At 30.5% G+C, this 23,778-nt stretch overlaps 1 protein-coding gene across 4 annotated transcripts in view; it reads right to left on the reverse strand.

Moving 5' to 3' along the window:
• LOC116773829 (uncharacterized) overlaps positions 1 to 23,778 on the reverse strand; it is a 69,922-nt gene that overhangs the window by 19,467 nt on the left and 26,677 nt on the right. For 2 of the 4 annotated variants that reach the window (XM_061521316.1, XM_061521317.1), the window contains exons 2-3: positions 9,898 to 10,037; positions 7,913 to 8,663 (exon numbers count right to left, since the gene is read on the reverse strand). In XM_061521316.1, coding sequence (XP_061377300.1) covers positions 7,913 to 8,053 — 141 coding nt within the window. In that variant the 5' untranslated portion in view covers positions 8,054 to 8,663; positions 9,898 to 10,037. Of the gene's footprint in view, positions 1 to 7,912; positions 8,664 to 9,897; positions 10,038 to 17,737; positions 17,812 to 18,655; positions 18,939 to 23,778 lie in introns of those variants that run through there. The other 2 variants (XM_061521315.1, XM_061521318.1) reach the window with 2 other exon arrangements.

The raw sequence follows: 23,778 nt of genomic DNA on the forward strand, positions 1-23,778 counted from the left end.
TTATTACAGCTTTTGACGTCAATATTTTACGGTGACGAATATTCTCGAAGAACAGCTTGATACTTATTGTTCTAAACAAATCATCCATACATGTCCATATAAATTTTGATTATATACAAGCTGGTCTCTTAGTACGTATTATTCAATTCATTTAATCATCTATACATAGGAAGCCTATAATTTTATTTCTATAATTCTAGCTTACTTTTGTGTATATGTTATACGAGTATATAGCTATACACGTATGAAGGTGACATATTGTTGAGAATCTTCTCTGTAAAATTTTAGGATTTCGAAAATAATTTTTTACCTTGCAACCATTCATTACACTCAAGAGCTTTTCAAGTGAGAAAAATAAAACTGAAAGTTTTTTGGCGTGGTTTTACAAAACCGAGGTAGACGTTTAACTGAAAGTTTTAGGAAAATTATACGCTCTAAAGTGTTAAAATCTTCTATAATTTTTTTCTTAATAAATGAACAATTAGAATAATAATGAGAAATCAAAATAAAATACTGCATATTAGAGTACGTAATATAAAAGAAATATAAGTGTTCAGATGGCAGTAGCATGTTTTATATTAAACGTCAAATTTATTTTGATCATTGCTTAAACATACTAAAACTTCGGAGCAGTAATTCAAACGAATGAAAATATAAAATCTAAACTCCCAACTGTTGGCTTGACAATTTTTTCTCAACTGGATTATCTTCTCTGAAGATCGCTTTTCACTTTAATCCTTAAATGTGGCTGGCTGTAATGCGACATGCAATAGATTGACGAGAAAACATGAGGACCGGAAAAATTTTCAGTATAATATAATAAAACTTCGTTAATATTACCTCAATAGAATAATTTAGTTTATAAATGATACTGAATGTCTTAGTTACTGCGCGTCTTTAAAAAATAAACTTTAAAATGAGTAACTACTACGCTTCAAATTAACTGAACCTGAATAGTCGGCAAGTACATATTTTAAAGAAGAAACCCATTCTACCTAATATAAATCGTCATCTTGATAGCGGTCAAAGGACAAGCTTTTACGTCTTTTTAGTACATTTGAAGTTGGTAAAAAAACACCTTATGTAAGTTAAAACAAACGATTTTGTTAAACCGATACTGTGAATTTTTTTAGAACGAACTGTCAGAGTACTTAAATAAACGGCTTATATGAAAGGAAATATCAATGATAGGCGAAGTTACATTCATAGTTTTGTTAATTATTCATGCATTATAATGCGCTTAGAGGCTGTTCATGAGTAAGCAAAGCTGTGAGATAATAAGGGACGCTTAGATAGCAGATAATATCAATGTTTTATAATGAAATAAAATACACTATTTACAATTTTATAATGACGTACAATTATATCTCAACCGTGACTATTAAAGTTAAAAAATTTATTTCACTGTCTCAAAATTTACTGTCCGTACTTGTTCATCGCATGTTGCATTACAGACGACAGTGGACTGGGTATAAAATTAAAGGCAGTCGTATGTTATGTTAAACCCTTTTGTCAAAATTAGATGGATGCTGGCGTCTTAATAATGTTGAAGTTACGGCTGGGGCTCACGCTCTAGGCTGATTCATCAGCTTTATTCAGGGATCACAATAGTTTTGGGATAAGTCTAAAAAGATCATCGGAGCTCTAAAAATATCTAAGAGGTTCCAAGAGATATATCTTGAAGTAATCTCATGATGACGTCAAAAGACAAAGATGCCCCAGAGCTAGAGTCAAGACTTCAATTCCACTAGCAGTTTATGATAGGAGCACAGAGTAACAGAGTAGGGTTAGGATCAAGTAGGAAGGTCCAAGATACGGATATATTGAAGTCTTTTATTCGGCAAGACGAGAATGATAAATATAAGATCCATGCAATAAGTTTAGAAATGCAGAACGAGTGGTTAGACATAGGACATTTTTGCATCCCATTAGCACTAAAATGCCGCATCCTATTTCTTGATTGATTGACTCTCCCAAAACAGAGTAATTTAGTAAGATAGAGTAAAGGTAGGTACAAACTTGCTATATCTGTGGGAAGGCAGTTGAAACTGCTAAGCATTTGCTAGTGGGATGTAAATTACTCCTGGTGAGCGGGCAATACTCGCGTCGACAGGATAGAGTTCTAGAAGTCATAAGGGGGGAAAGGGAAAAAATTATAAACGATTGATGATTAGGTTATGTGAGAGAAGGCACTAGGGTTATAAAATCAAACGTAAAGCCTTCCTTAAAGCGGCTCCGGATTGGACTATATAGATGAATGCGTATGAAAAATAATAAAAAATTTCAGAGAATATTTGTTCTTCGGCCTACAGACCAGACATATTACGTATTCGCGAATTTTAAAGAACATTTTGAAAAGAAAGCTTACGGTTTCTTGGGAAACCAGCATCTCCAAAGACCACATCAAGGTCAATAAATATTACGAGTTCACTGATTTCCTGGATTTGTACGCGGTAGAAGTGGGAGCGAGAAGAATAACGGCTAAATTTCTCTACAACCTACTAAAAGACTTGGGCCTGGCCAGAACTAATATCAATTCATTCTTGGAACGTACTTCGAAAGCAGCCCTAGTAGGTTTTTTTCAAATTTGATTAGGTAGAGATAGGAGCTTGGACGGTGGAGGTGAGGCTCCCCTCCTTGCAACGCGATGGATCTGACACCCGCACGGTGAATCCATTGAATGCTAAGAGGTTTCATCTTAAGTACGCACGACCGCTTAAGTTTCAGTTTCATTTTGGTTTCATAAAACAAACCACACTTGATTTAGTATATTTAACATTCGTTAAGTCACTAAATATTAGATAATGTTTTTTTAGTTATAAGAGCATGTTCACCAACATTTATTTTTAACTGTTGTCAAGTGTTTTACGATTATTTATTTCAAGAAATTTTAATGCATTAGCATAAAAAATATTTGTTTAGTATAAGCTTTTAAAAGCAAGATTTATTGTTTAAATAAAAACTTTGAGACATTCTATAAGAATAGTTCAAAGCACTAAAGAATATTTCGATCAATATACATATTAAAACAAAGAAGGATAGTAAAGCCACGTGAAAATCTAAGATAATAGATAAGTTCGAATATTGTCTGAAACATGTACCTAGTGAGCTCATACAACACAATTCGTGCGAAGAACCGTTAGTATGTGATCACAATCTATAGTCAGTAAATTAGTTTTCTAAATACGTTTCCATTTCTGAATGCTGTTAAATATCGACTCACCACTGATGAACTGAGAAATATAGGTCATCCTTACAATCACCGAATTAAAAGACAATTCCTATGAGAAATATTATTAGCATTTTAACTTAACGACTTTGAATATATAACGTTGAGACTTGGAAGACTTACTATGTTTTAGGTTTTGTTATAACAATTTCGTTCAGAAACCGAATTGATATCAATCCACCTTTAATAGTTGTTCGTATAAATTTTTGAATTTAGAACATTTTATAAATATATGTATATTTAAATTCAGAAGTGGAATTGTCATTAACATATTTTTTAACGTTTCTATGCTTAACAAGAGCTTCTAAAATATATTCTTAATGAAAACATGCGACACGAGAAGCGAAATCATCTCGAAATTGCGATTGCAATCGGTGGAACATATTAGTGGATTGAGGCTTTGACTTGGTGGAGTGAAGTGTCATTTGATTCCGGTTGAGGTGGAGTTTCAACATGTTCCGCGTCAACGAGTACCGACGGGATCGCTTTATGGCCACTTCTACAAATGTTTATGGTTGAATTATATGTTATAATTGTTGCGTTTTTAAATGAATTATGAGGGAAATTTCTGAACAAGCACAATATTTATATGTAGGACATATATAAGGGGCTACTCGTTAATTTTAAACGTTGTTTTAGTTTTCGATATAACATATTTTTTCATAATTTAGTTTCATTTATATTCCTTTTTTTTTATAATTTATAAATTTTTTAATTACCTTAAAAATGTCACTTCTGTCTTTAATAACAGATATGTTTTGAAATCGCTATATTTTATAGAACAATTTTATTATAATTCAAATTTTCTTCACCTAACAGTGAAAAAATAATATCTTTTGGTTGAAACTGGAAGGTAGCTTAGTCTGCTTCAAACGTTAATCCGTAACAACAATGAAACATCATGAAAGACATAATTTAAATAATTTTACTGTTCAAAGGACGTCAGGCAACGTCACCGTCGATCGATCACATCAATATCTGCATAGCGTAGAGCCTTGACACGCCAACCTAGACTTGTATCATTTTACACATACATAACCCGCGAAATGTGAAAGTAAGCATGACACGCTCTTAACCTGCAAGCGTTTTTTCACCGTGACTTGACGATCCACTCACTAGTTTGATGCTACTTCGATTTTATATAAGTCTTTTTATTTGATCTTCCACAGTTCATGTCATGGGAACGATATTAGCTTAGAATTAATGTTTGTTTGGCATAATTTGTATTTATGTCGAAAACAGTTTTTCCGTTTTATTTAAAAAAAAGATGGTATTATTATAATTTATATAAGTATATTTATTTCAATTCCACAATGATCAAAACTCCTTTAATATTTAGTTACATTTTATACAAGTTGTTTCTAGAAAAAGACTAAAAAAGTACTTTCCTTTTACGATTATTTTTTTCCTATTTTCAAAGAAAAGCTTTAAACTGATAAACACTAAATGTAGTTTTCTATGAAGGAACCGTTTCGAACAATAGAAATCTACTCCTTTCTATTGCTGTCTCAAGGACATTAAGCATTATAATGGGTCTTAAAGGAAATTTCACCCTTAACAGCGTAAGATTGATTTGAAAATTTTTTCATTGTTTTCAACGATATTAGCTTTTTGACTTGAAGTTACATGCAAATTATATTGTTTTAGATTATTATCAACTCTCTATAAAGACAAAAAATAAAATTAATTATATATTTGTTTAAAATATCATAGTAATAAATAGAGTTGGAGTTTTGGGTCGTTTCTGAATTCTGCTTAATATCTTTTAGTATATAAATTGGCAATATTGTATTTAAATAACATATAGTATTTGTTTCAATTGGTGTTAAATGCAGTGCAGACAGATGTCTCCATCAAAAGATATGTTCTTTTAAAAGCAAGTTAAAAGTATATAAGTGCAAATCTAAACCAGTGTTAACACCTTTTCAAGCCCATTAATTTGCACGTCATTATATCTTAGTCTCGTAAAAAACTATATAAATAAAACTGTAGAAAAAATCAGTACTTTGCAGACAAAGAAAATAAATTTTTCATGAACTTATCACACGCGTGTTTATTAATTTTATTTCATATTTCATTAAGTTCTTTGAATTGATATGAATCTTATATTTAGTTTAATTAAGTGGTCAAATAAATCTTGCAGAACTGTAAATTAATCTTGATGTAATAAATATCAATAATTAATAAAATATAATTCCTATGTAAAGATTAAACTTAATGTAAGTTTAAAACGTTACTGAAGTGTATATTTCAGAATATAAAATTTTTACGGTTGCTATTTATTTATACGACTGCAAATTGTTTAACCGGGCTTGATGTAGACGATATCTGTTGTCTGAAATGGTGTATGCGAATATAATTCTTATAAATATTGTAGCAGAGTTTGGATTTGTTTGGTTGGTATTAAGACGTTAAAATAGATCGGGTGTCGTATGGTACATTTTGCGGCGAACGACGGTAATGGCTTCCGCCAGATAGCTGAATGGGGCTGTCAGCATTCTTTCGATATACTTCTGTTTATCAATTTATTTAATAAACTAACCGTGAATTGAAAATGTACTATTATTTTGACAATGTTCTTCGGGATTTGGTGCTAACTGGAGCATAACGTTAAATATTTCTATAGAGCAGTGATGGATCGCTACACAAGAGATTGTATTGTCAAATATGTACATATAATTGTTTAAGTGGTAGTAAGTCTCTAATATAAAAAAGTATATATATATATATATATATTTATTATTTGGTTCGCCTCTTCGGTGCAACTGTCACTGGACACTTACAAAAAAAAAACTAATTTTTTTATAACGAATGGGGCACAAATTAAGAATGGAAGTAATGTTTTGTATTGAAAATTTATGTTATGATAATGTCAGAACGATTTGATGTTTTTTATATTATGCATGTAAGGTAATAAAAAAAATTACCGAAACAAATTAAGAAACAGATTTTATTATGTGTGTTAATTTTTTTTCTAAACCTTTCAAGGTGCGTTTAAAAATAGGAAACATTAAAAGTCAATTACTTTATGTTTAAAAAACTTTCCATCGATAAAATTATTTATAGAAGAAGAACAAATAGTTCTAAATTTACTTATAATTTAAATAGTTCACAATCACAAACGGATAAAGATCGATATTTAATTCAAAATAGTAATACTTAAGTTTATGAATTTTCTTACTGGATTTCGTTTCTGTGAATATTGTTTAAAGCAATTGAATTAAATGCATTTTTTTTTCATCCAATACATTAGCGCACCACATGTAAAATATTGTATAACAGTACTGAGAAGAAACCTTACTGAATACAACTAATATAGAAATAATATCAATCATTTGTATAAATGAAACCTGTCAAGAATTAAGCTGTGACATATAAAATTTTAGGGTTACGTATATATATACTATATACTATATATGTATATGAGATTCAGGAATCCCTCTTTATATGGCTTAGTTTAAAAACACTGCTTGACGTTGGCGGAATCTATAAGAAAACGACAATAACTGAAGGAATAGAATTGTCTATATAATAAAGAGAATATAAAAGAACTTTTTGGTCCTCCTAAAATTTAATTTAAAATAGACTAAAATTTATGTTAACGAAAACACATCTTTTAGATAACATAGCCCCTGGAAATTAATTGAAGGGATAATTTTTATTAAAAACTCATGAACATCCACAAAAATTGATTCCGTGAAGCAAATATTAAGGAAACAATAGTTTTCGAGAAAGATATAAAAAAAAAAAACTTTTATAGTAATAATAATAATCATTAAATGAATGTGATCATAATTTTCACGAAGAAATATTATTGGTACGGTAAAGCCGAAACTTTACTCAATTTGCGTGTCAAGAGAAAATTAACCAAGTTACAAGGACGGTTAACTGCTTAAGTTATTTGTGGGTATCTTAAAAATAATTTGGAAAAAAAAATACTTATAAAAGTAAAAATATATGAAAGGGGAAGGTAGGAAAATTATCTTACATTACAATATAAGGACATTTCTTGATGATATTTATAGGATTTGGAAATAATATTTGCTAGGTTATAAGTTTTGATAGTATTTTTAATGAGCTCACGAGCATTATAACGACGACGTCAATTTCTAAACTGCCACAACATATGTAACCTTATAGCATATAAGTTCAAACGTAGCAAATTGATAGTGTTGAAAATTCATGAAACTTAGTCTCCGAGATTACTTGTTTATAGAATATGCAACAAGTTATCACATACTAGTAAATATTCCGAACCAATGGCCATGTAGAACTCTGGATAGAATATCGCATAGTATTGTTGTATGGGAACAATAGACGAATGCTTTGGACAGCGGTAGCTGATGAATTACTTGCGCGAGCGCGTTAGCCCATCGTTGAATATAGAAACTAGGTTACTGTTGGTGAGTTTTTTGTTGTTTTTGTAATAAATGTGAATAGTACAATAGTGATATAAACCTTGAAAGAACAAGGCTGGCTGTTTGAAAAGACAAAATTTAAATACAATGGTCTTGACGAGAAATATCACGACGAAGTTGACTTTTTGTCTGATTATATCTTGAACACAATGTGGTTTTGTTGCAGCAGATTATATGGTACAATATTTTAAAACTATGTCAAGCACGTTGCCAAAAAATCATTGCACATATATCATGCATGTAAGCTATATAAACTAATACATACCCATGAAGCGGGCGGGTATCTTGGGAATGGTGCGATCGGTTTCGTCGCCACATTGCTTGGTAGTTCACTCTTTATTCCACGTTTCAGTCGTTGTTTTCTTCTCTCCCGCGATTTGGCTCTTAGCATAAGAGCTGCCTGCATGCTTGCCAGCTTTGAGGCCGTTACGAACCGCGGGGGGAAAATTAATCTTAGCCCTACCGCTAAGACACTCGTTTTTGGTTAAAAAGCGCTGTTGTTTTTGTGACCTTTTATGGTAATTCGAGCAATATTGGAAAACTAATCTAGCGAACCTATTCTAATATTTAAAACAGCAGAAAGAGAAATATGCAATAAACACCGATATCACTTTCAATCAAATCTCATCACAGTACTAAAGATTGTTAAATCTCACTAGAGATGTTTTAGAATTGGTTTAAGATAGGCACGTGAAAAGGCGCGAAACTATTATATTAAATATATTATAGTAAATTGTTTTGTAGTCTTACGATATGTTTAATGTGAGAACGGTATTGGAAGCAAGCGCAATTTGGCGTTACACGTTCAGTGTGTCTAATGTCCGTTATTATTATGTTTATTTTATTGCGACGCACTCAAGTCTCGTTCCGCACGTCGAGTCGCAGTCTCTGATTCTTCAACACCTGCCACCGAACACTCTCCGACAGATGTCTCTGTTTCATGGCCGGCCTACTTTTGTCACTTGGATAACCAACACTGCCATATAGCACATGTCACTAACGTCCATACAAGCACGCTGCAATCAGCATTAATAGAGCCTCGATAGGATTACGCGTAATCAAATTAAAGGTGACCCCAAACATTGCATTGTCTCACTTCATGCGATACAAATTAAAATAAACATTTACATCAAATACTATATTTACTTAAGCTGATACTTACATAACAATATAATTATGCGACACACGATAAACCAACTAATGTAAAGTTGATCGTGCGCGTTCACATCAATGCACCATGCGTCTATACATCGAGAACGGCTGAGCATTACATGACAGTACCTCGACGAGTTCGCATGGCGAGTGTTGGTCGAATGTGGTCGGTCTGGTCGGAGCCTGGAGGCGGGATTCCCAGTGCTGGCATGAGTAGGCTCGAACGCCGGTTGGCGCTGGGTGGACGGGGCTGTGGCTTGGGCTCGGCGGCGCGGGCTGGCGGCCGTGTTGGCGCGCCTGCGACATCAAGCACATGTTAATATATATAAACAATACTAAAACTATCCAAGTTCAATATAAACAACACTAGAAGAAAATTCAAATAGATCAGAACACACGTATGGGCATTCACTACAACATTCTCAAACAAGTGCCTAGGTTTCTGTTATGAAGGTTTCAGTGCTGTGACGTATGTATTTCGTCTGACTAATGACATGATGGTATTAAAACAGCAAATAGATCAAACAGTGTTCAAAAAGCCGGTAAATCGAATTGTGATATATATGGCATTCTTGACTACATTGGAAGGGGCAAAGAGGTATTAAAATTAATTGGAATACGAATTTACCTCGAATATATTATATCACAATATATACTGTAGATTAATAACACATTACACTGACCGAAATTTAAGTTAAACATCCATATTTGGTTGGTATTCTGCTTCCATATCCACCTGATGGATTTCATTTTATCTAAATATATTTTCTTGTCAACCACGATTTGAGCAAATTCAAATTTTAATTAAAAAAAATTAAAATAAAAAAAAACTTGTAAAATTTAAAAAAAAAGTTGTGAACATTGAATCGCATTAACAAAATACAATCGGAAAATTTTGGTGGTTTTAAATAAACTTTTTTTTTTATACACGATCTCTTTAGTTAAATGTCCAATATAAATAAATCACTTCAATCACGGCCTCAGTTTACCTCACTTCTATCCAAAAAAGCTAATCTTAGTTCAAAACTGTTGATGTAAAATATATTTTTATTAATTATATCTAATAATATTTTAATAAAGATAATTAAACGTGTTTACCTTTCGGCCCGCGAGCGACGCGCCGCCCGCCGCCGCGTACATGCACCGCGGCTCAGCCCGCGCACATCTAGCGGCCGAGAGCGGAGCACCAGCGCGCCGCCGCTCCGCTCCTCATCTGTGCCTCTATCCTTGCCCTACACCTACGAAATTCGATAGGAACTGTAGCTTTAATCTTTATTACTAGCTGTCCAAAGCGAGAGAGCAGAATAGCTTTGATTCCAAACCTTAATGTGCCCTATACTTGCAATATAGCTTGTCGATTTTCAGCTTTTGTGTCTGCACATATAAGCAAATAAACTGTATCCCGAATAATATTTCATTATGAATAATATTTTTATTTTTAAAAGTATTTCGGAGTGGACATATAACTTATTTCCTTCCCTTATCCATCATGACATCTGAATAAATTCATTCACATATTATTTCTACCCATCTCTTAAAGGAGACGTCGATCAATCAATCACCCGTTGTCATTGTCATTCACTCTTTCATAAAAATGCATAAAAACCTAAATATTTGGTATTTAATATTGGGTAATTTTTAAAATTTTCTCCCATCTGGAAACTGAAATTGGGAATTTACGGTAAAACATCGCTGATCAATACGGCGTATTTAATCAACACGAAACGTTAATATCCATTAGTGAAGTTGCTTTTTAAACGAATATTGCGAATAACAAGACTTAAAAACACCAAGTAAGTTTTTCGTTCATAAAATTTTCTGAACCACAAAATCCTTAATAGGTTTAATAAATTTAGATTAATAGGTTTTAAATTTTATGCCTGATTTATTTTGATCGACGCTAGGTGTAAATAGAAATGTACAAAAATCGTATGTATGTATTAATATTGTACATAAAAAAAAATTGTGATAACTTAGCTAAAACTTTTTAATTATAGTAATAAAGATCACTCACTATTTACAATTTTATCTAAGTAACAAAATTGACGTTGTTTACAATATTAATACGACGCTCACAATATCTCAAGCCAGGCATTTTAATGAGGAGCGAAGAACCTAATGAGCTAGACTATTCTTCTAGCAAGACCCATTCTAATGAGAAAATAACGTAGGACTCGGAACCATTTAACATAACGCACTTATGACAGGTTTTTAACTTTGTTGTAAAATAAATTTTTTTTTATTAATTTAAATTCTATATATATACTTATTATATATATAGAATAAGTACTTTCGTAATATTTGTACCGAAATTCATCGTTACGAAATGTGTTTTATAACTCACATTAAATCCAATTTGTTATTAAAATATGATGGTGTTTGCCAAAAAATCAATTTAATGAATTCACTCTAATGGTGTTAAATAAATAAATTTATGTAGAAATTTTTAACGTGCATCATGAAAAAATATTAATTAACAAATGATGGGTATTCACAATATCATTCTCGTGGCAACGCCTAGTTATGTATTTTAATATTAAAGAACTATTTACACGCGATCAATATTACGGCATGTAACATTAAAACTGATTATTTTTTACTATGTTACAATTATTAAAAAGTAAACGTATGTGTACATAACGAGATAAAAAAATTGCGTAAACAAATAACTTCATAACATAAAGGATATTCTTTTTTGGTTATTAGCTTCTTATTTGCTAAGTTTTATTATAACTTGATCTCTCCATACGTTTCATACATGGATAAACTAATCTTGTCCATGGTATGTATGAATAATATTAAAAGTTTAATGGAATAAATAATCAAACCTTGGAGTTCAGCGCTGTTCTAAATTAATACCATTACCTTTAATTTGTTAACTTCAAAGCCTGCGAGAATTGTGAAACAGATGACTTGACCTTCTTGCAATTCCTAAATTAGATTTTTGTAAGAAGCTAGCTCCTAGATCCTCCTTGTTACTTATTTATGTTGAATATGTATTAACGCAATGTTTTACTTGCTTTGTTTTCTGATATGTAATGTTCCCTTTCTGCACCCACGCTCCTATTTTATTATATGATTAGCCTTTAAGTTCGCTTTTTAAGCCATAAGATAAAATTAACATCGTGTGTATCCCCAGTTTTGCTCATTTCTAAATTCCTCTCTGAATCTTCATATACAAAATCACTTTTTGGTAACTTATTCAAATTTTATTTTGAATAAAGTAATTGATGAGTCAAGTCAAAAATGTCATAGATGATAATAAAAATTAAATGAAAAGGTGTACATATAAAGTAAATGTAGTTTACTAGATTTAAGAAGTTATATTAAAAAAATAATATTTTACGTATTTTTTACGTTTACACTATCGAATTATTTTCGGTTCAAAAACCTTCAACCTTCGCGAAAGTTCATGGAAATAAAGATTGACCGATAGTTATATTTTGGTGTTCAAGTAAAGCTTGGAATATTAATTAATAAATTTTCTAAAATGTTTCTATTCATTTTAGTATATTTTAGAAAAAAAAAACTTTTAAAAATATTTAACATGGTTATTGAACTGGATGTTTACTTTTTGGCTATGTTTTGTATATAGATATTATGACTATACTAATATTTACCAAGCTCCTTTGTAATAATTGCATATAATGGTGGAGACCGTGTGATTCAGTCGCAAATGTGAAAGCTTTTAGCTGCTCATAGAAGTATTATCAGTTAAATTGATTCATATTAAAATAAATGCTTCAGACATAATATAAATCGCTAATTTACAACGTTTTCTTGCCCAGTTATTTAAATACTATTTAAATATAATACCTCTATCTTCAATATTTATTGGAACTCTTTTAGTGAACCTGGTATTTTTACGTACTTTATTTTATTAGTTATGAAAAACACAATCTAATTTACAATGTTGGTAGATTTTATTCAGTGCTTTCCTGTGGCACAACTTATCATTTAACGAAATCTATATAATTTGAATAAATTATTATAAACGAATTAAATATTTAATGCGATTTAAGCTATGGCGCCGTTTTGACGTTGAACAAAAATTATTTTGTACGTAATTTTTTATTTGAATAAAAGAACTAAGAAAATTTTCATTAAAAATATCCATTTAATAAAGACGAATTGAATTTAAATGCATATTTTCATTCATGTATCTACATTACAAATGTTGAGTACCACTGAATCTTTATTAAATTTGAAAATATTTAGTAACACGATACATCTAATGCTATACGTGAAAATACGAAGAGCTTCATTGTTATAGAATTACAAAAGAAAACAATCTTGATTAAGTTGTTACGAGTGCACTTTAAAATAAAAAAGCGAGGCCTCGGAACTGGGTTGAATGATTTCGAGTGATGATCGAAGTCGTCTCGACTTTGAAGGCTAAGGTGCTGAGCAAGCGTTCGAGGACCCAAGTACTTATAAAGGCATGTCTTACAAACCTGAAGGGTTTTCACGTGAAGATACCACTAAGCCTAGACGGAGATTGTTCTTGAAAGCCAAATTTAGAACTTTGAAAAGTTCACGAATGACGCTATGTCACGTTTGATAAAATAAACAGATTTCTCTGTTCTTGAATCGATTCTGTTCAGGTTCGTCAACGAGAATTATTTTGTTATTGATATTTACGTAAAAGTTGTTAATGTTTTAATAAAAAGCATATGGTTACATCGTCGTTTCATTTAACTTATTAAATCCGAAAGAAGGTCTTTTTGTGTAAAATAAGACCTCTTTCTGGTCTGGTTATAAGTCGTAACTGCGGAATATCTTTAGCAATTATAACATATATCTGTACATTTATAAGAATATCATGAAATGCTATCATTCTGCATCTCAGTATTAAATGCCCTTTTAAAAAAACCTATATAATCAATGGCCGTTTTTGAATTCCTCTTAAAATATACTTATCAGTGTTTTCTTTGTATATCATTGTCGCAAGTTTCTTTGCAGACTCGTCGTGGTCATCACGTATCAGTGATCTGTATACATGATGACTTTCATGGGAAGATAGTTGCAGTGGTTTCCCCTTGCCTTGTGCACCAGCACTTTTTGGGACTATTCAGACCCCAAGGCTTACTGTAGCCTGTTCCAGCCGGTGGTATCTAAATACTATTAGAAAGTACACATGACTCGGAAAAGATCACATTGGTACTTGCCAGGTTTCGAACCAGCACCCAGACGTATGATAGGCGGACCTTTTATCCTCCAGGCCACCACGACTATTTTTTCTTTGTAGTTGATTGCAAATCAATAACATCTGTAGTTCGAGTCACAGACAATATCATTAAATGTAATTGTTATTTTAAGTCATCCCTAAAAAATAACTTATCATTCTATGTTATACATGTATTACTATTGAAAAGTTTTACCTCGACTAATAGAAAATCGTTGATGCTCAAATAATTAATCCGATCTCGAACTATCAGCTGAAATTTTAGCTGAGTAATATTTATATTTTTGACGAATTCAGCATTCTAATTTGAGATTGGTTAATTCTATTAATTAATCTATGAATACTAAAGTTTGTTAGAGCGTTTAAAAACAAATATGTCGTCTAGTCTACAAAGCTTTAGGTCATTAAGATGGAATATGACAGTCATTTTATGACATATTTGACAGAAAACATGATTCAGCATATATTACTTCAGCTTCATCATGTTAGAAATGACACGTTTAAAAGACAGTAATGAAGTGTGGGCGCTGGATTTAAAATTTTATTCAACTATATATAGCAAACTGTAAAACAGTCTGACAAAAAACAATCTACCTTTAATATGTAATGTAACTGACATTACATTACATATCAAAGGTCAGTTACATTACATATTAATGTAATGTCAGTTACATTACATAAAAAAGGTAGATTTTTTTGTATATTTTTATATAATAAAATGTACTTATATAATTAACTTGCAATAACTTTTATTTAAAGAAAAAAAAAATCTATACTTTGTAATGTGATTATGTATATTTTTATCAAGATATATGTATACATTTATTTATACGTACGTAATAATTACATTATTTTAATAGCATATGTATAAGTATTAAAATTTCGCTCACTAATATGCTAAAATCTTAAAGAGTAATGAATTTTAATTTACGATCATGAGGCTCAAGCCAGAAGTAGTTCAGCCCTCAGAGACTGACGGGTGAGTGTTCCTCAAACAAGGTTGCCAGTATTGCATTATGGATAACTGATATTATGAATTAAAATAGAAAAATAATACATTTTTAAAATTAAATTTCTAATATCTTACAAATGATAATTAGTATTTACTTTAATTCTAATCATAATATAAATATATCTATATTACTTTATATATTAATATTATTTAATGATAGCGAAATTTACTTGTTAATACACTGTTTGTTTGTTGTATTTGTGTCGTTTTAAAAGAGGCAAATCGTTCCTGAATTGAAGGGAGTAGAAACGAAATTAACAAAAAAATTAACGTTTATTATGAGAACGGCGAACTTATGAACATTCCAGGTTAATTGCCAGATTCTTTTTCAGTAAAGCGACTAAGCACATAAACTTTTATTCCTTTTGCCATGCCTTTAAAGTAAGCATACTTTGTTAAAGTAATTAAAAAGTATTTTAGCAGCTTTTTTGCGATACTTGAAATTTTATTTATATTTAAACTAATATTATTTGCAAAATTTACGTTATTATGTTATATTTTCTTTTCACCCGTCAAGTATTAAGCCCATTTTTCATATATTAATTAGTTAAATGCGTTTTTTTTTGACATTGCGACGTTTCTCATGAAATCTGATACTCCGTCTACGACGGGAATTAACTTGGCTTAACACCTCGGTGGACTGCTTTTAAAGCGAAGCCTTTCGCGGTGACTAATATGATAAATTGAATGACGAATAAAGGACAAACTAAGCTATAACATTTTAAGAGTAAGTAATCACGAGATATGATAGCAGTTAGAATGAACTTTGCCTTAAACCGAAATGGGAGCGCTAAAAGAATTTTAAGAATGTTTTATAAGAAAATTTTTAAAATCTTCTATAATAGAAATAAAATTACTTTTATCAATACGTTTTCTTTCAAAGTAACAACTGTGGTGTGTAATGTGGATTTAATGACAGCCTTCCGAATAACAAACAACACATAAATTAAATTCTCCTTTTGATTTGAAAAATAATTTGACGATAATTTTATATTTTTATTGTTTCACCAGTTTTATTTGACTTTGACGATGCCTACTGATTCATATAATTATAGCTAATGGCATATATTTGTTATCAACAGTTTGATTCTTCAGCTGTAAAATATATATAAAGCAGAAAAATATTTATCAATCAATACATATTATAAAACAAAATCCCTCTGCGCGTCTGTCTGTCTGTCTGTTCGCGACAAACAGAAAAACTACTTCACAAATTATCAAATAATTATCACCACTCGATAGCGTGTTTCACGAGAAAGGTTTTAGTATATAATTTATTAAGTTTTTGTATTTACTTTTATTTAAATAAATTTACTGTCTAACTGGCCTTTCGATTTATAAATAGGAAAAGACACTGACGTGTTACGAATAAAATAGAGATTTTTTTTTATATTTTAAGGTTATAAGAAGTATTCATTAATTATATTTCATAATTATGTGAAGTGTTCATACTATCATCTGTGGCACGTTCATACGTTTATAATGTCAAATTTTATAAAAACATCCAAAGAAATCGGCAATACAATGAGACGCTGAGGAACGCCCTTTGGATTCGTGGGTTCGTAAACTATATCTAATGTTACTACGACATACTCGACTTATGTTCATTAAGCGTAGAACTTATGATAATGAATTGAAAAACACAACATGATAAAAAACTGATAAGACAAACATAACCCTTATAAATTGATACATAACTATGGTTGCTTTTTTCAAGTAAATTGATTGGATTCCTTAGATTATATCCGAGTAATGAAAATGACTAAAAATAAAAATGTTATTATTTCAACTTATGGAATGGGCGTCTAACATATAAATAATTATTCTATTTTCTATAATTAATGATTTATAGTTCTAAGTTTCATGTCAAAATATAATTAATAATCTGTGGTTGTGAGATATAGTATATACTCATAAGTCATAACTAAACTATAACGCGTCCCCCGATCAGAGTAAGTTTAGAATACATATTTGTGCAAACTATTTATTAAAAAGAACAGTCTGTTAAATTAAAATTTAAATGTGATAATAAGGTATGAAAATTTTTTCGACACGTAATGTCGCACCCCATTTTTTTTATTTTTTTATTTTTTTTTTTGATATTCCGCAGTCGTGTCGAAAAATTGTGAGATCTATGTGTTATAATGTAAATATTAACTCATCATTGCTGTATTGATGAAAACATAGTCGCATAAATTATCTATCAGATAAGATTCTTCTTAAACAACGGTATTGTTCAGAAGCTTCACCAGTCTTTACTTAAAAAAGCATATTTTTTTCTGTTCGAGTTTATTAAAATTAATTCTTTTTTTATCTATCATATAGTGAGAAGGCATTTTCTAAATACAAACTCGGTTTTGAACAGAGGACGGACTCAAACAATGACGTTCATGGAACATAATGGAGGGAACAAAAGCAAATCTTTGCATGAATTGCGCCCCTGTTGTATAGAAGCTTGTATGGCAAATAGAATTGCCATTCCATTATAGGAAATCCGTCAATGATTCTCATAAACTTTGGAACAGGTGCCAACATTTCTGGCTGTTACTATATTTTATATATTTCTCTCGATAACGATTAGAAAAACTTAATTCCTTTATCTTTAAAAGAACTTATATTAAATCAAACAACAGAATAATTTTTATGATTTTCATAATATATCTGCATAAACAGTGAAATCATGCTATCGAATACCTTAAAAATTGTAATTTGATCGTTATAAAATGTCAAGTAGAACTTACATTTTTAGAAAAATGCATCCCATATCCATATAAATTTCCATATCCACTCTCCACTTTCCACTTCCACAGTAACACTATAAATAAATACTTTTATCTCACAATTTTTTTATGAATATAAATCACATTAGCAATATAATTAAAATAATAAAAATATTACATCATCACGATAATAATTAAACGAAATGAATGATATTAAATTACAATACGATTCTGATAAACAATAAAATACAGTGTGTTTTATTAATAAATAAAAGGAATATATATTAAATTCGCTGAATATAAAACTGTAGGTCGTCGAATCACATTGCTCATGTCAATTGACTCAGTTACTAACGAGCTGCAACTATACGCAAATAAATTACGTCTGTGACTTTCAAATAAAATTTAATACAGATTTCCAATCAATATAATAACATTTGCATAAGAACTATGTTTTATAATAAAGGACAGTTTAAAAGTAATTAACACATAGTATTTGCTGAGCTGCATGTAATTAACTTAAATGTACATTAATTTTAGATGTCCAATGTTAGCAGTGCATGATCTTAATTCATAATCAACCTAATTCTGATGCATACAATATGTAATTATCAAAATGGATCACAAGATACTATATCTGGAACAAGGGTATACATCACGTAAGACTTGAAAAGATTTATTGCTTACTATATATTATGTCCTTCCGATTAATATAAATTAATTCTGATAAATCTTTTCTTTCTGTATTACTTGAAGGAACAGAAAAATCGATTTAAAAAACATCAATTGGAATCGATTGTAACATAATTATTATACAAAATATCCAGGAACTTATAACTACAAAGTGAGACAGTGCAACTTTCAACTCTTTGTTGAGTTCTTTGAAGTTATGATTAAACATTGTTAACGATCGAAAGTTTGCCGCGTCAATGACGTCACCTTTTATTAGAGAAAGTACGAATTTATGTGGTCGGACGACAAACTTGCCCGCTATGGGGACAGCTATTGCCAAACCCATAATCCGTCAATTAGCCAACCGAAATAATTCCCCCATAAAACACTAAGCACAGACCGAATTAGGTAATAATTTAATGGAATATAAACCTCTGATTAAATTTTGTAATATTTCGATCGCGGTGTACAAGTTTCACTGGGCCTTCGGGCGCGCGCGGGCGCTGTTTGCCCGATGCTCGCGCCGCGCCGCCTCAGCCTCGACTGCCGGCATGGAAATTCGATTTTTCTGACGTTTCCTCCGCGCCTTGCTTCACGATCGAACTGCACGCCACACGAACAGACGGCCTCACTGATTTTGCACGTCCGTTTACAGTAATAATTTCGATTATTTATGACACTTTTGAAGGAAACAGACAGGAGATATTTTGTATTCAGTAGCACGCAATTTCGACTGTTCCGACATATTAGTCTCGGTTGGTATGCGTAGTCCTATAACTGAAAACTGAATTTATATTAATAAGGTATGCTCTTCGGAAAGTCGTTGTAATTTCCTCTGACCTTTATACCGGGTGAGTGTTTTTAAATGTTAATCAAATTGCAACAGTCTACTGCCAAATATGTAGATTTAGCTTCATATATAATGGTAGACGTGTTAAAAATGTTTTTGGTTTCCGAACTTAACCGGTATTATGGTAATAACATACCTGTTGTGTTATTACGGCTCGTATTCGAGAAATGAATGGGATTTACTTTACTTTAAAATGTCTCACTAGAAAGTAAAACTGAACATTTTATTGTATAATTAATTTATATTGAAACTACATCGTTATAAAATTAATTATAATTTTAAGAAAATATCTACCTATTATCTGTGTTTTTACAACTTATAAAAATTTGAATTAGACATTCAAGCGATAGATTTATTTTGTAACTTAAACATAATTTATTTGTAGGTTCGATGTGCTATAAAGAATTTATTATCCTTTAGAATTCTATATAAAAAATATTTTGTAATAATAAACAAACCATAATACTCATAGACATATAAGAAGCAGCATATAGGTCACAGCTTTCGAGTTAGTTTGACCCTGCTATTGTGAAGTAAATTGAGGATGAAACTTTGTTACGTCTTGACAAAATAAATACAGACTATAAAAAAAATATACAAATGAATTTCATTTAAGTTAAATTTCAGTTTTAACTAGTTAGGATATTTGAATTTATTTACCAAGTTATGATCATTTTTAGTCTGAGATTATACGAAAAACAGAACATGTTTTAAATATAAGCCGTAGATTAGACTTATTATATTTAGTGTTTATTTATTTTTTTAATATTACATAATTCAAAATGTTAGTAATTTTTCCAGTGATGTGTCCCAGGACGAATAAAAAATTGCTATTCAACCGGTGTCTAATCATGAAACAAAATTTGAAATTTCAGGGTTTAACAGTGCTGAATATATTAGTAACAAAATTTTAATAGAAATACAAATATGGAAATATGAGAGCATTTGGAGCGGGGAATAAGAATTAAAAGAAAGTTTGGAGGGAAATATTTCCGTGTTTCAGTCAAGTTCAGGGCATATGGGTAATTGATTCCCTTTAGAGCCTATGGGAAATCCCCACGCAAAAATTGCGTATTAATATGAAAACGAACTCGGCTAGATTACATCAGTGTTGTTTAATTAAATTTAGATATAATGAATTTGTTGTTTATTAGTAAATTGATATATTGTTACTGATGTTTATTGTTCTACAACCGTATTTGAGTTACAACGTAATATTCAACCCTATAAGTTATCTTTAATTTTTCTTACTCTCGTTAATTTATGTTACTGATATAAATGCCACAAGACATCTTCCTTATTTTTACGACAGTCAAAAAATTTATTAGATAAAATTAATGAAACATTAAATCATTTAATCTTCTGCTTCACTAATTAAAAATAGACTAGATTAATTGCGTTTTTATTTGTTTGAGCCGTGTCAACAAAGGGTTTTATATGTCAATTAGACCAACGTGACAGGTCATCTTACTTTGTTGATTTGCTGGTAAATTTTCGTGATTTGATGACCGTGAACCCATATTGAAAACATATTTTTGGTGAGTTTTTAAACAAATATTTTTTTTTATTTTTTTATAATGTTTCCAGCCACAAGTGTAAATATGTGTTCTGTTTACTACAAAGCTACTGCGAATCGAAAACAGAAATTATATTTTTAAGGTGTAATAACTAGGTTTCCATTAGAAATAACAAAAAACCTGTTAGTCTAAGCTAGGAAAGCGGTTAGTTGAAATAGCTGGTTAATAATAAATTACTATCAAAATTTTCCACATACTAAAATATTAAACTATTTTAAAAGCGGACAAAATGTACGGAATCGGTTATACCGTCTGTGTGTTCTGAGTTAATATTAAATAGTTCAACTGAATGTCAGTTGTCATGAAATATTAATTTTATAAATGCGTTATGCTGGTTTCTTTGTTTAATTAATTAATAGAAAATATCTTAATCATGTTACATGAAGCATGATGTTAAAACTAGGTTCTATGTTCATTAAATTTAAAAAAAAAAACATTCCTAGCTCATAAAAAACATTAAAGTGTAATGATACTGTGAACGAGATAAATTTCGTATGCAATCGAGTTACCTGCATTATGCATACCTATTTACATGAACGAACGCTTCCAATTGTCAATTAATAATGGCTGGTTAAGCTGCAATGGCGTTACAAAGAAAGTTAGAAACGTTGAAAATTATGTTAGAACAAGAATTGGAACAGTTAGTAATATTTAATTGTATAAAATTTATAACTTTTTTTACCACCTCTTTAATAATTTCTGTCCCAATATTGTCCCAGACAATGGAAATCAAGTGTCCGTCAGTCTTTAGTAATTATTCAAATTCAAAAATGTAATAATTAAATATAAGTATTTCTTTAGCTAATCAACCTCAAAGGCGCAGTTTTCATCAAAAAATATCCCATACTCGTATATGAGAATCTATAAAGAGTAAGTTTGTACTTCTAATATTAAATCGATCAGTATGGTACCGTTCTGGTAAATTTAGTTTTTTTCATTAAATCATTAATGTGTTATATGAAGATCAGTCCACTTTCTAATAGAAGTGATGTATAAATTATCATTATATTGCAGTAGTTGCACATTACCGTTGAGGCTCCAAATATTGCATATTTTATAATATCGACCGATGCATACGTCATTGCCAGCCTTAATGGCCTTATTAGCCTTATGTTCGACTCAACGCATACATCTGTTCAATTTTTTAATATGTTCCAGCACAACTGCACTCTTTGCTTTAATAAAAATAATTACTTTAGCTGTTTTTTAAAATAAATATGGATATTTCAATGAATATGCTTACATTGTCATTCATCAATGTCCCTTTTAATGTATAGATAAATGTTGCTGCAATTTATTCTAAGTACACTGTAGCTGGATATAATTATTTAAACGTATGTATATATTTAATTGAAGCTATTGGGATAAACCCAACAATCCCAGAAGGGGCTGCATTTTTTTTTACAATTTCAAGCCGTACGGGCGTAGTTTTAAAAAATTCATCAACTTAAATGAAATTTCATTACGGCGCTCGGTTCAAGTTACATCGAGCTGTAATGTAATTATTTATTAGCATTTTCCACGACTTTCCATCTATTAAATACACAATTGTCAATACACGTGTGATGTCTTAGCCGTTGATACACATATATACGAATATTTACGCTGGAATATTTTTTAGTTATAGAATATACGTGATTGATATTGATATTATATATATATAATTTTACTAGACTTACATTATACTCAATAATATTACCTATAAAATGTTCAATATTTATAAATGCATACTGTATAAAGGTTTTCATTGGTATCGCCTGCAAACCTGACAGCTGATTGACCACTACTACCTTACCCCGGGAACTGGAATACAAACTGATAATGTAAATCAAATATTTACACAGTCATTAAGCATTTATTCCGCTACCCTCATACAAAGGTTGTGTCACTTACATTGTTATATCCTATATCTTGACTATCCTTTGTTTTAATGTTATCGCAAAATATATAGATATATTTAATTAGCGTAATGAGCAAAGAAACCTTATTAACCCCGTTAGCTACTATCCTATTTGAGTCCTAGATTATTATGGCTAGGTCCTTATATATTTACTAAGTCGGCGCACTGTTCGACTTAGGTCACTTGATTTCTAACTGATGTTAGAACTTTTACATTTCCGATAAAAACTTTTAATAAAAACACGATTCCTAACGACTATCTCTAACGTCGAGAGGAGATCCAGCTATTTTTTCTTTCATTTCAATTTGTTCACCTATCCCAAGAATTTAATACCGTCAGATTTCAATTACCTCGGATGACAATAGGTGCTAGCATATGGAACCTTCCAATTAAAAAGATGTACAATAATGATATTCATTAAATAATAATAACAAAAATGTCTTATAGGAACTGAACATTCTATAAAAAAATACTGTTTCATAATAGAAATAACGTATTAAAAATAGACGTTAAAATAGTAATTTCTCTATGTAACAAAATATATAGCATTCAATTTTTATATATATGGTTTACACTTCAAAGGTCAAAGCTGATTTTTAATTATTTTTATATATTTTTAATAAAATCGCTCCTCTCGCAATCAATCAGAGTACTGTATGAAAGTATTAAAGTGAAACCCTCTTGCATATTTCAACCGCAACACTCAATTCTTGTTTTTTTTTTTCAACAAACGTTCCAAAAGCAGAGCACATTCGTTTCGGGGCAATTTCGATTTCGGTAACAAACAACTTCGAAGAAACACTATTCGATCACACGTTTGTTTAATACTTGAGTGAACGATTCACATTTATAGCTAGGAATATTAAATTCATTGTTATTCATAGAAAATGTAATAAATTTAGTTGCTGGTACAACAATCCAAAGGTATTATTCTCTTCAAACTAAAAATACATCAGTACAAGTCTAAGCTTGTGGAAATAATAAACGAAACAAATATCTATGTCAATGCCTTATTAATCTAGTTTGACTGAATACGTAACGAGGAAAAAACTTAATTTTCCGT

The sequence above is a fragment of the Danaus plexippus genome, chromosome 8, assembly GCF_018135715.1.
Source record: "Danaus plexippus chromosome 8, MEX_DaPlex, whole genome shotgun sequence".
NCBI lineage: Eukaryota > Metazoa > Arthropoda > Insecta > Lepidoptera > Nymphalidae > Danaus > Danaus plexippus.